Source organism: Ooceraea biroi, chromosome 7, assembly GCF_003672135.1.
Source record: "Ooceraea biroi isolate clonal line C1 chromosome 7, Obir_v5.4, whole genome shotgun sequence".
In the NCBI taxonomy this organism is placed as follows: domain Eukaryota; kingdom Metazoa; phylum Arthropoda; class Insecta; order Hymenoptera; family Formicidae; genus Ooceraea; species Ooceraea biroi.
The window spans coordinates 1519077-1530957 of record NC_039512.1 but is presented as its reverse complement, the minus strand read 5'-3'; the positions used below and the strand labels follow the sequence as shown (position 1 = coordinate 1530957).

The window sequence follows — 11881 nt, the reverse complement described above, 5'->3', positions numbered from 1 at the left end:
TATTCCTTTTACAATAATTAATTGTGGATTTAACATAATCTAATTTCTCAATATCTCGATAGAATAGCAAACTGTTTTATTTGATAAAATTTCGTCCAAAGTATGCATTCTCTGAATGATCGTGCAAGTGATAAGTTTGTCAGGTGCGTGCGCTGTTTTACCGATAGATCTGTTAACCTCGTCGAAGTCTGACTGAGCAGTTTAAAACTTCATCAGCTGCTTCTTAAATTGATACACTTCGAACTAACAACAACAATTTAATAACCTTTAACAATGTTAAATAAGTGTTAAATAACACGGTGCAATTGGAATTACACGTGCGGGAAAACGAGGTATGAGATATTTGCAAGTTTTAGAAATATCAGAAATGTGTTTAATCTAATCTGACATCTGATAAGAAAACTACCAATTTTAAAGTGACAAAAATATCTTACATAATAGTACATAAAAAGATAAAATGTCATATTTTTCCAGACCGACAGTAACTGGAAAGAGTCATGGCAGCAAAGTTGTTTTTAAGGAGCTTGCGGAGCCTGCGCTCCATGAACGTCAGCTGTTACACCACATGGAGTAAGTCAAAGCATTTAAGGCACGTTGGAGCCGGTTTATTAACGGGATTCGCAGTGTACGGTATATCTGGCATCTCGGTTCTGGCAGCGCGGAATGACCTGCCTAATTACGTTGAAACCTTCATGGCACAGCCTATCACGACCGTCGAGAAGTTGCAGAAGAGCCGAAACAGTATGAGAACAAAAATGGAACTGATGGTGATGAAAACGCAGGCGGATTTCTGCAGGGCACTGGAGTCGCTTGAGAGCAACGGGTCCGTGTTCAAGGTGGACCGCTGGGCCAGGAAGGAAGGCGGCGGCGGTGTCACCTGCGTGCTGCAGGATAGCCAGGTGTTCGAGAAGGCTGGCGTCAATGTCTCCGTGGTGACCGGCGTGCTGCCGCCGAGTGCCGTTCAGCAGATGAGAGCACGCGGCAAGAGGATGGAGGATTCGGTGCAGTTCTTCGCGGCCGGCGTGAGCGCGGTGATTCATCCCCGCAATCCGATGATCCCTACGATTCACTTCAACTACCGTTACTTCGAGGTAGAAAATCCGGACGGGACTACTCAGTGGTGGTTCGGCGGTGGTACGGATCTCACTCCGTACTACCTGAACGAGGCGGACGTCAGGCACTTCCACAGGACGTTGAAGGCCGCGTGCGACAAGCACGACCCGTCCTACTATGCCAAGTTCAAGCAGTGGTGCGATAATTACTTCTTTATCGCGCACCGAGGCGAACGGCGCGGCGTGGGCGGAATATTCTTTGATGACCTGGACACGCCGAGTCAAAGCGAGGCGTTTCAATTCGTGACTTCCTGCGCCGAGTCGGTCATTCCGTCGTACATACCTCTGGTAGAGAAACACAAAAACGACGGCTACGGATACGGCGAAAGACGGTGGCAACTGTTACGGCGAGGCAGATACGTCGAGTTTAATTTGATCTACGATCGTGGCACCAAGTTCGGCCTGTATACGCCCGGTGCACGATACGAGAGTATACTCATGTCGCTACCGTTGAACGCGAAGTGGGAGTACATGCATGAACCCAAGGTTGGTTCGAAGGAGTCACAACTGCTGGAGGTGCTAAGAAATCCGAAAGACTGGTTACTCGAAGCAAAGTCGGACGGCACGTAAATGTAAACTGTAATAATTCCGAATTTTTTTTTCTTAACAGAAATTGTGGAAAGATGTAAAATAATGTTATAAATATATATAATGTTTTATATATAATCTTCTCTTAGAATAACGAGTGTATGGATCAGTAAAATTTAATGGAAGGAAATTGTGGGTTTGTGATTTACGGTTATTCAAAGTTATATCAAAAATTGCAATATTTATTAATGAAATGCGATAAATATATATATATATATATATTTATATATATATATTTATCGCATAATATATATATATATATATATATATATATATATATGTATTTATGGAAATAATAGAAATTTCAGAAAAGTTGTCTCCTATTTTTATCTGCCTACTTTCACTTTTTCACATTATTTTATGTTATATATAATAATTTCATGTTTCAGTGAGTAATCGTTGCCATAAACCATTACATTCTGACAGCATTTAGATATCGTTAAAATTGGAGACATTTTGTCGGTTGTCTGCAAATTAAAATATAATAAATAAATTATAAAAATTGAATTTAACATAGAAATAAGCTAAATAATCAATTTTCCTCTGTTTTCAAACATATATCGATGTGAGATGCATCTTGTTTTTACGTGAAAGTACACACACACCTATTGAAAATGAAATTATATCTGATCGTGTGCAACTTATCCAGTCGAGGTGCTCGCTTCCTTCGAGGTGCTCCCTCCCTTCTTACTTCCTTTCTTTCGCAGCTACAAAATGTAATATATATACATTATTACTACAAAATATATTAATATGTCATAAAATGTTAAAATCAGGGACATCAGCGATTTTAATTGTTCATAATTTTGTAATAAACAACGAATGATTAAAACGAACGATTAAAACTTTTGTGAGTTAATCAAAGTCATTGACAATATTATGTCAAAGTCAAATTCGGAAATCGGTGAGGCCGCCCTTAATCTTAACGTTAAATATATTTTATATTTTAATTTTCCTAAATAGTGTACGATATATAGCCATGTAGCTCTAGTTATAGAGAGAGGTCTTTGTCAATTAGTATTCTTAAGATAAGTGTGTATTTCATAATCAAAATTTAATTTCGATCTCAATTATTATTTATATAACACATGCATTTTTGTCAAAAATCAAATTAGTTTTAGATTGTAAAACACATAAATAATATAATATTAAAATGTTCTAAATTATAAACATACAACGATTTTCTAGAATAAAACATAGTATTTCTTAATATGCGCAAAAATTACAAGTCAACATTACAAACAAGTCAAGGAAAAATGTGCTTCAGTAATAAATACAGCTTTATAACCGATGGATTTATATGATTGATAAAAGTAATACAAAAAGAATGATACAATTATTTAATTCCACAAGCGCGAAAATTTGCTAAATTCATCGATATAGTCAATCCTTGATTATATATAATCGGAAAAAGAAACATTTTTTTAAATAAAAATACAACATATATTGTTTATTTAATAAAAATTAGGTAAGAAATAACTTACTATATCAACTTTCGTTATAAAAGAAACTGTGCTCCAAGCAATTGTGGCACGCTCAACCATAGAGTCAATGATACATATCTTGTCTTTTGAGATGTTCACTAGGATGTCTTCTATTTGTTTTCGTAGTTTCGTTGGGCACTGCTTGCAACTTCTGTCTAATTGTTTCGAATAGGAAATAATGGCAGGGTGACAAGTCTGGCGAGTACCGTGGATTGTCTAGCACACACACTCCTTTTTCAGCCCCAAATTTGCGTACAGCGATGGTATTGTAAGCTGCTAATTTATCAAGCAAGAAACACCAGCTTCCTGGCTCTTTATAGCTTGGCTTCGCGCTAACGATTGAGTCCCATAAACGGTTCATAACATCCAGATAATACTGGCTAATGGCAGTGGAATCTTCCTGCAATGAATTCGGAAGGAATTCGTAATGAATGAGCCCGTAGCAATCGAAGAAACAAATTAACATTTCCTTCTCTTCCAGCGATGGGAAAACCGCAAAGTTCCTCACCGACGGTTTTCCCCCGGATCATGGAGTAATTTATAGTTCTGTTTGAAAAACCAATCCGTGCCTCCGCAGACAATTAAGTTTAGGAATTCGGGGTTTTCTTTACTTATTTCAATGATGTCGTTACAATGATCATAGCGTGGTTGCTCTTCTATGTTTAGATTGTGCGGCATAAGTCGGTTATAGATATTATTCTTTCGCAATTCGGGGAGAAGGTAATCAATTATTGCGGGTGATTCTTCAAATTGAGCAGCAAGCATTGTAACCGTCAAAGCATTCTCCGAATTAGCAGTAATGAATGCACGAATTTGTTCAATGAACATGTCGATGTTAATATTCGATGTAATAATAGCATCATAATCGATGGTAGGATTTTCCCTTCCACTTTTATAAAGATCCCACCAGTAACGAAAAGGTTCTCTAAATAACTCTGGGTAAACTTTGTCTATTATCATTTTTATATCTGTTTGAGATTCACCAAGTCTAACAAAACTTTATGTTCATGATTCGTTGAGTTTTCCGTTTTCTCTCCATTTTATCGCGAATGTTTCACTGTTGAACTGCTTACTTAAACTGATATAATGACGGTTAGTACAGTTATATTTATACTAAAGTGTTACCTGCAGGTTCTAGGCAGTGATACCAGAATTGAGCCTCGGTAGCGTGCGACAACACGTAGTGGGAATGAGAATGATCTCGTGCACGCACACAAGCTACACATCGTGTCCGTATGTGTACACTTTGGATAGTTTCCGGTTTTTACTCGCGGCTGAGTATCTCGATTAAGAATACGTTAATTGACGTTCTACTGCTGTCAAGTAGAAATATAGGCAGCACGTAAATAATTGTACAGCATAAACATACGGATTTAGTACAATGTACATGTATTGTATAAGTAACTGGTCTTGTACAGTTATACATATATTTAAATTTATAATTTTTGAAGGAATCAATATATATATAAAAGTAAAAACAGTAATGAGACAAAGAAATGTATAAAATTTCCGAAGCTATTCTAAACTCTACACAAACTGCAATATTTAGTCTACAATAAAAAAAAACATAATTGGTCGTTATTTACAATATATAGCACTATAGATATTATAGTCAAGAATAATTTTTCATATAATTAAGATTACACGTATATATATATATATATATATATATATATATATATATATATATTTATATGGAAGTTGGTAGTAATCGTATCCAATTAATAAATTGAATTTAGGTTTTTTAATATTCAGTCTTCGATCTATATAGAAATTCCGGCTTTTATATATGTCTCAGTTTATATTAGGCGACTGTATAAACCAAGAATTATCTCCTCGAGGTAAAATACAATATAAAGTTCTAAAGTATCTAAAGATACTATAAAAGTACATTGTATATAAAATTATATGTAAAGATAATAGCAATGTTATAAAATGTTGCAATACGATAATTACCAGATAGATGAAAACAACTGTAAACGTGTGTGTTTCACAGCCAAAATGATTTTACAGTCGACTTCACGTTTTTATCGTGACAGAGTAAAGAGTATTCGTTGAAAATATGATCACGAATAAAAATTATCGTTTGGCTTTGTCTTCTATTTGAACATTGTTGAGCACATTTCTTCGACTGGCTAAAGACGGCTTCGTAGTTGTTAATTATTCCGATAATATCGACATTAGTTAAAATGAACCATCAAAAGGTTAAGAATATTCCACGTACGATTATACCTAGTTTTCATTATGTACAAATTCTTTAAATAATGGCATTTTCAAACGTGATATAAATAGCATTAATTGTATCGCGTACATTTCTTTCATCCTCGATTGAGAAAGTGTTTAATACACGAAGCGTGTTAAATACAATTGTAATAGAAATTATTTTCACAGGGTTACAGATTACGGAACATTAATTTCCATCTTAACATTAAAATGATATGTAGTTTCAAATAATTACGAAATAAATAATTTCGGTATATAAACGATCTGATCTATCACGTATATTAAACACTCGTTTCTTTCTTAATAACTGGCAAATGGATCATCGGCTCGCCCAAATACATTTCATTAGCCTCGAATTGCTGCGCATCACTCGACGTCGTGGGTTCCGAACCCGCACCCATCTCCCCGATTAAAGTCAGATTATTGATATCGCGCGAACCGGACTTACTGATTGACGTGACGTCAGCGAGAGAACTAAAGTTCTTCTCCAGGAGATGATCCTTCGGTTCGGGTGCGATGAACACGTTGTGATCCACGTGGTGGTCCGGCGGCTGCAGCTCCTGGCAGAAATTATTTTCCTCCAAGCTTCTGTCGGAGATACAGTGAATGTTCGCCAAGGAACAGGCGTACGGGGTTCCCGTGCGCGGCGTCAACGTGCACGGATTATCACTGGTCAGGCTGTTTATCTCAAAGAGCGAGCGTTCCGAGCGATCGAACGATCCTCGAGATACAGGAACTTCTTGCTCGCACAGGTTCGAGCTGGTTGTACTTTGCACGTCCGTGAGCGACGGTTTCGCGTACTTGCAGTGCCTCGCACTCGTCAGCGACGCGATGTCGTTCAGCGAGTTGCAGTAACTGTTCATCAGCGGTTTCTCGTGCTCCAACGGCAGGCAGTACATGCTGTTGGACAGGTACAAGCGTCCGGCGGTGTCCCTCGACAGGCGTTCCTCCGCGACGACCTCGATCTCGTTCACGCTCGGGCATCGTTTCCTCGAGAAATAATCCTCCTGCGCGATCTCCGTGCTCTCGCAGATCTCCGGCAGATTGTGATCGCTCCGTTCGCTGGTCATCTGCGTGACGGTGTCCATCTCGGAGCTGTACTCGAGGCTGCACTGTTGCGAGACGTTCCGCAAGTGCCAGTGCTCCTCGTCCGTCTTCGACACGTCCGCATCCGAGTCCTGCGTAGTCCTCTTGTCCTTCGACGTGCCTCTCGCCGCATCGGATATCGCGGCGTTGCCGAGTGAATTATCTTGCTGCGCGCTGTCGTTGTTGATCTTCTTGATGCTGCGCACGAGGTTCTCCTGACCGATTACGAAGCGCATCGGGATATTGCGCTCCTCGGAGATGCTGCCGCCGCTGTCCGACAGTATATTCACGTTCTTTATGTCGTTTATGGGATTCAGCTCGACGTGTATGTTGGTGTTGTTAACTTTCGCACTGCTGCTCAGGATGCTGCGTTCAAGGCTGTTGTTGATCTTGGCGGTGGGCCGCGGTATGGAGACGCAGCTGCCGCCGTCGCTCGTGACCCCGCCGTCGCCCTGCTTCCTCGGACCGAGATTATTCTTCTTCGCGGTGTGTCTGCGCTGTTTCTTGAAGAACTTCCTGGCAACGCCGCTCTGATGCGGGTTGTAGAACATCTCTACGCACGCCGACGACGGTTCGGTGTACGTGGTGACGGAATTGTTGGAGCGATACTGTTGCCGATGCAGCACTATCAGATTTGCCGCTTTCGCGCTCATAGGGACGGTAGACACGCTGTCCCGATTGCCCGTGAAGTCCGCCACCTTCGACCCGTTGTAGATCTGCTGGTTCGTATTCCTCGACGAAGTGATGGAGTTCGTGTCGGATATCGCTTGAGTGGCCTGCGAGTTCGACAACGGCGGCACGAAATTTTGCACGAGCGGCTGCGTGGGAATTGCGGCGTTCGCGTCGCACACGCTTCGCGTGCGGCAGCAGCGGTTCTTCCGCTTCTCCAACCAGCAGCGCATCTTCAACCACTGACTGCGCACGTCGTTACGGGCGATCCCATAAAAGAACAGCACGAACACGCCCAGCGTGCTCGAGGTCACGGCGTAAATCACGGCGAACACCGTCTCCTCGTACGACACGAGGTTCAACGGCTTGATCGTCACCGCGGCCGCGCTCGCCCAGGACATTAGGAACAACACCAGCATTATAATCTGACCCTTCCACTGCGTAAACTGCGAGTGCTCCGAATCCTCGATATCGGACGAAACGGTCTGCGTACTGTGTACGCTGTTCCGGTCCCCGGAAGGATTCGGGTTCGGCTCCAACAGTTCCAGATCCATGTTCTCCGTCGCCTGGGTGCCCTCGGACAACTGCGCGTTCGTGTCGACGTTCTGAATCGCGCGTCTGATGAGCAGAAGGAAGATGAGCAGATACGCGATCAGAATTCCGGATGGTACGAAGAGCGCGGCGAGCGCCGGCCCGGACGTGAGGAAGCAATGAGAGTAGCCGGCGTACTCGCGCAAGTTGATCGCGCCGGATATTCCGCAGATTATCAGCGACACGCCCCACCCGACCAGGTAAAGACCTAGCAACGGCTTCGGTATGGGTTGGTCCGGAAGCTCGTCGTCCGGCATCACGTCGAGACCCGGTTTCGTCAATTTTTTGTGCATGTTGCTGGAACAGGAAGACTCGATTAACGCGAGAAGTCCATTACCAAGCTGATCGTGCGTGACCTCAATTACCTGGCGGACACCGCCATCCACAGCAGACAACAGAGGGACAGGTAGTGCAAAGCGAGTCCTACGCCCTGGCAGATCTCGATTTGCTCCGTTTGCTGGATACCGATGCTGTAGAGGAACGACAGCAGTGCCATGGCGAACCAGGTATTGATGACGGAGTGCTTCGCCTTCTTAGGCATCGTGATAGACGTGTAGGAGATGATGTACGTGACGAACATGATCATCAGGCAAGTTATCGTCATGAAACTCCCGATGTATATCGCCGGATGAGAGTACCTGAATTTGGCGCCGCGCATACTGCAAAAATCGAACGCGCGATCAGAATTAAATGGCTGAAGAAGAAAACGCGCGCTCTATGAAAAGTTCTATGTATACTTGTTTCCGTTGGTATCGAGGTGCGAAACTTCCTGCAGGAGTCCGTAGTATCCCAGTCTGTCGCAATGGAAGACTATCAAATTATTCAAGAGATTCGTCAAGCGGCATCCGTCGCTGGTCCACGCTCCCACGCTGTTCAACGTATCGTCCCACACCACCGGCCTTGGTCTTTTCCCGTTATAGTGGTACAACGGTGCCTTCAGCATAATGTAAACTGGCTCCGACAGATTCCGTATCGATGCTCCAACTGCAAGAGAATTACACGATTTGCAGAAAAAATTCGGAAAATTCGCGAGGACTCTCGCAACTTCCGTCTTACTCAATTTGCTGCCGATGATGCACGTCGATATGTCCATGCTGTCGTTCGTAATCGTCTTAGGGAAGAATCTGCTGTCGCTGTACATGGATACCATCAGTTGCTGAGGTATCGCACCGTCTTGCACGTGCTGCAAGAGAGAGGCGGGTAGCTGAACGGAAGCTTCTATCGTCTTATCCTTCGTGCTGATCGGCGACGTTCTGTTGATGGTGGTGCAGTGCAGGAACCTCGCGTCCGAGTCGGCATCCGCGCCGACGTTCGTGTACCACGTGCACGTCAAGCCGGCGAAGCTGTCGCGCTTCACCCGGAACTCCTCGAGCGCCATGAATCTCTTGTGCGACTGTATCGACGGCGTGAACTCCGTTATCCGTTCGATCGCCTTGATCAGTCTCGTGCAAGCCTTGAAACCTATCTCCGCCCTCCTCAGCATCTCTTTCGGCAATCCCATCATCGAGCTGATGATATCGACCAGCATGATCCCGAGTTCCTTCTCGTCCAGCAGGAAGCCCAGGTAATTCTCTATCGTTCGCACTATGAAGTGGATCTCGACCGGGTCGGTCAACTTCACCGAACCGTTCCCCGTGTAATTCTTGAACCTCTTTGCCGTCTCCAGTAGACTGCTCTTCGTCAGGGACAGATTCACCTTCGAGAATTGCTCCAGGATTTTCGTCGTGTGGGATATGTACGGGCACGACTCCATGTTCAGGTGCTCCCACTGACCGTTCATGTTGCACTGATAGGAGGCCTTCAGAGACGCTTGCATCAAGCCCGACAGGCGATTGCCTTCGCACGGCAACTCCGCCTTCCAGCCCACTATCGTTTTCGGCCACGTGTAGACACCCTTGTTGTTTCTGGTCACTGGAACGAGATCGCACGATGAAACCAACCATTTCCCTCTATAGGCTCTATAGACAATAGATAGTTACCTGCTAGGGGACAATAACGCGTGTGCTCAGAGATCACGATGACGCTGACCGCCTTCGATTTGTTACCGTTTATAGAAACCAGCAGGCAGTTCCATTGTCCGTTATGCTCCTCCTTAACCGGAACTATGCTGAGAGCACTGAGGAAACGCACGAGAGAAATATACAGACAATGCTTGATATCTTAAGATGCAGCCTGAGGAATTTAATTCACGTTACCTGTCCACGATACCGCTGTCCGAGAGATACCTGTTGTCCACTTTAATGTTGGGCAAGCTCTTCCGCGGATCCTTGTAAGCGCTCAAGTCCACGATCTCGGCGGAGGCGTTCGGATACCACAGCCAATTCAGCCTGGCACTCTTGTCCGTGGTGATGCTGGGCGCTCTGCACTTCAACGTGATCGAATCCCCGGCGAAGACCACCTGATTCTGAACCGGTCGGATCTCGATCGCCGGTGACAACCACTGGCACTGAAGCTCCTCCGAAAAGCGTAATTTCTTCACCGGCTGCCCCTCGGCGAGCGCCGGCGACGCGCATTTCGGCGGTGGACTGAAATATCGCGTTAAATGTAAAACGAAATTGTTATAATTATTATAATTAATGTTAATATAAGATATACGTTACTTTAACTTGATTGAAGAATTGTAGATCCAATTACTGAACCAATATAAGTCGCAGTTGCAGTTCCAAGGATTATTAGAAAGATCCCTGAGATATAAACAAATTAATTTTATTTTTTAGAACGCATGTGCATGCGAGTAAACGTATGGAATTAAATCGCTTACAATTGTTTCAACGTCTTGAGTCCATGAAACGTTCCTTCTTTCAGAGCAGTTAGACCGTTCCCATTCAACTTCCTAAAATGTAAAGAATACAGATTTGTATGACGCAGCAAAGAGAGTATTTTTAGATCTTTCGTAATAATACATACAGATAAAAAATACTATTGACAAAACTAACTGCGTTAAATTGCAAATAAATTGTGTCGTCCAACTTACAAACGATCTAAGGCCAGCAAATCATGAAATAAGGATGGCACCAGAGCGGTTATCTTATTTCCAGATAAATCGCTAGAGCAATGAAGCAAAGAAAAAATAGATAAGATCAAAAGAAATATTTTTATGAAAAACACATGTATGCATAATCTCTTTTAGCTTTAAACTTACAGCCTTTTGAGGTTTGATAATTTTTTGAATGCATAACTGTCTATTGTCGATATCTGATTCTGGCTCAAATCCCTGAAATTATAAATGCCGTGAGAACAAATGTTCAAGCAAATTATTTACGAGTAACTTGCGGTCAACTTCTTACAATCTCTCCAAATTCTCAAGTCCATTAAAGCAATTCTCGCCCACAGAGCTGATCTTGTTTTCTGATAAATCAAGTCGCCTGAGGTTTGTCAGATTCATAAACACATTTGCTTGAATAGTATGAATAATATTCTTGCTTAGATCCCTGCAATATATTAAGTGATTATCACTGTAAATTAAAATACACGACACACACAGAATTATATCTTACAATTGTATAATTTCCACGCTGACTGCGTTGATATCCACATCCTTGATATCCTGTAAACGATCGCCGCATTTCAGACGCAACCATTCCGCTTGAGCACCAACTGATTTACATGAACAGTGTTGCGGACACAGTTGAACCGTGTAGGTCCATGTTTGAAATAAAATTGCAAACAGAAGGATGGTTCTCATGATTAGAATAAGGTGGCCTGCGAGCTGGAACACAGAAAAGCTTACGTCGTAAACCTGGAAACGTGAATGGACGGTCGCAGTTTAAAGTACTCCAATATTTATCCGCGACCCGTATTATCGTAGCGAATAATGGCACTATCAAAGCGTCGAGGCTCTTTCAAAGAAACGTAAAGTGTTGCACGCGAAACACATTATCAGCCTCTTGACACATATCTGACACATGGAAATATTGTTTAATCGTTACAGCTATTTTTCTGATTAATCGCACAAAATTACGCGCAAACGCGCGAGCGGAAAGAGGCGGCCCCGTACTCACGGCCTGGTTAAAGATCGCGGCTATCACATTGTCGAGGAGCAGATTTTAAATAGCCACATTTTATTTGTGTAGTTTGTGTATTATTGACGCCGCGCTAACCAAAGAAAACTAGGTGGAGGAAATCTGG

General features: G+C 42.9%; 2 protein-coding genes across 4 annotated transcripts; one reads left to right on the top strand and one right to left on the bottom strand.

The window, feature by feature from the left end:
* The first annotated feature begins 59 nt into the window (after window positions 1–59).
* LOC105277699 (oxygen-dependent coproporphyrinogen-III oxidase) lies at window positions 60–1830 on the top strand. Of its 2 annotated transcripts, XM_011336275.2 has the most exons (3): window positions 60–332; window positions 475–570; window positions 658–1830. In XM_011336275.2, the coding sequence occupies exons 2-3, from the start codon at window positions 498–500 to the stop codon at window positions 1680–1682; spliced, it is 1098 nt and encodes a 365-aa protein (XP_011334577.2). In that variant the 5' UTR covers window positions 60–332; window positions 475–497; the 3' UTR covers window positions 1683–1830. The 2 variants fall into 2 exon arrangements, with proteins under 2 accessions (XP_011334577.2, XP_011334576.2); XM_011336274.2 differs by having other exon boundaries at window positions 475–1830.
* Window positions 1831–4909: 3079 nt separating this feature from the next.
* Window positions 4910–11880, bottom strand: LOC105277698 (adhesion G protein-coupled receptor A3). Of its 2 annotated transcripts, XM_011336273.3 has the most exons (13): window positions 11755–11880; window positions 11251–11462; window positions 11041–11184; window positions 10896–10967; window positions 10728–10799; window positions 10515–10586; window positions 10354–10437; window positions 9949–10278; window positions 9733–9869; window positions 8810–9664; window positions 8491–8737; window positions 8119–8412; window positions 4910–8050 (listed from the first exon to the last, which is right to left on the bottom strand). In XM_011336273.3, exons 2-13 carry the CDS (start codon window positions 11436–11438, stop codon window positions 5689–5691), a joined length of 4857 nt encoding a protein of 1618 aa, XP_011334575.1. In that variant the 5' UTR covers window positions 11439–11462; window positions 11755–11880; the 3' UTR covers window positions 4910–5688. The 2 variants fall into 2 exon arrangements, with proteins under 2 accessions (XP_011334575.1, XP_026827349.1); XM_026971548.1 differs by lacking the exon at window positions 10728–10799.
* Window position 11881: the final 1 nt, after the last annotated feature.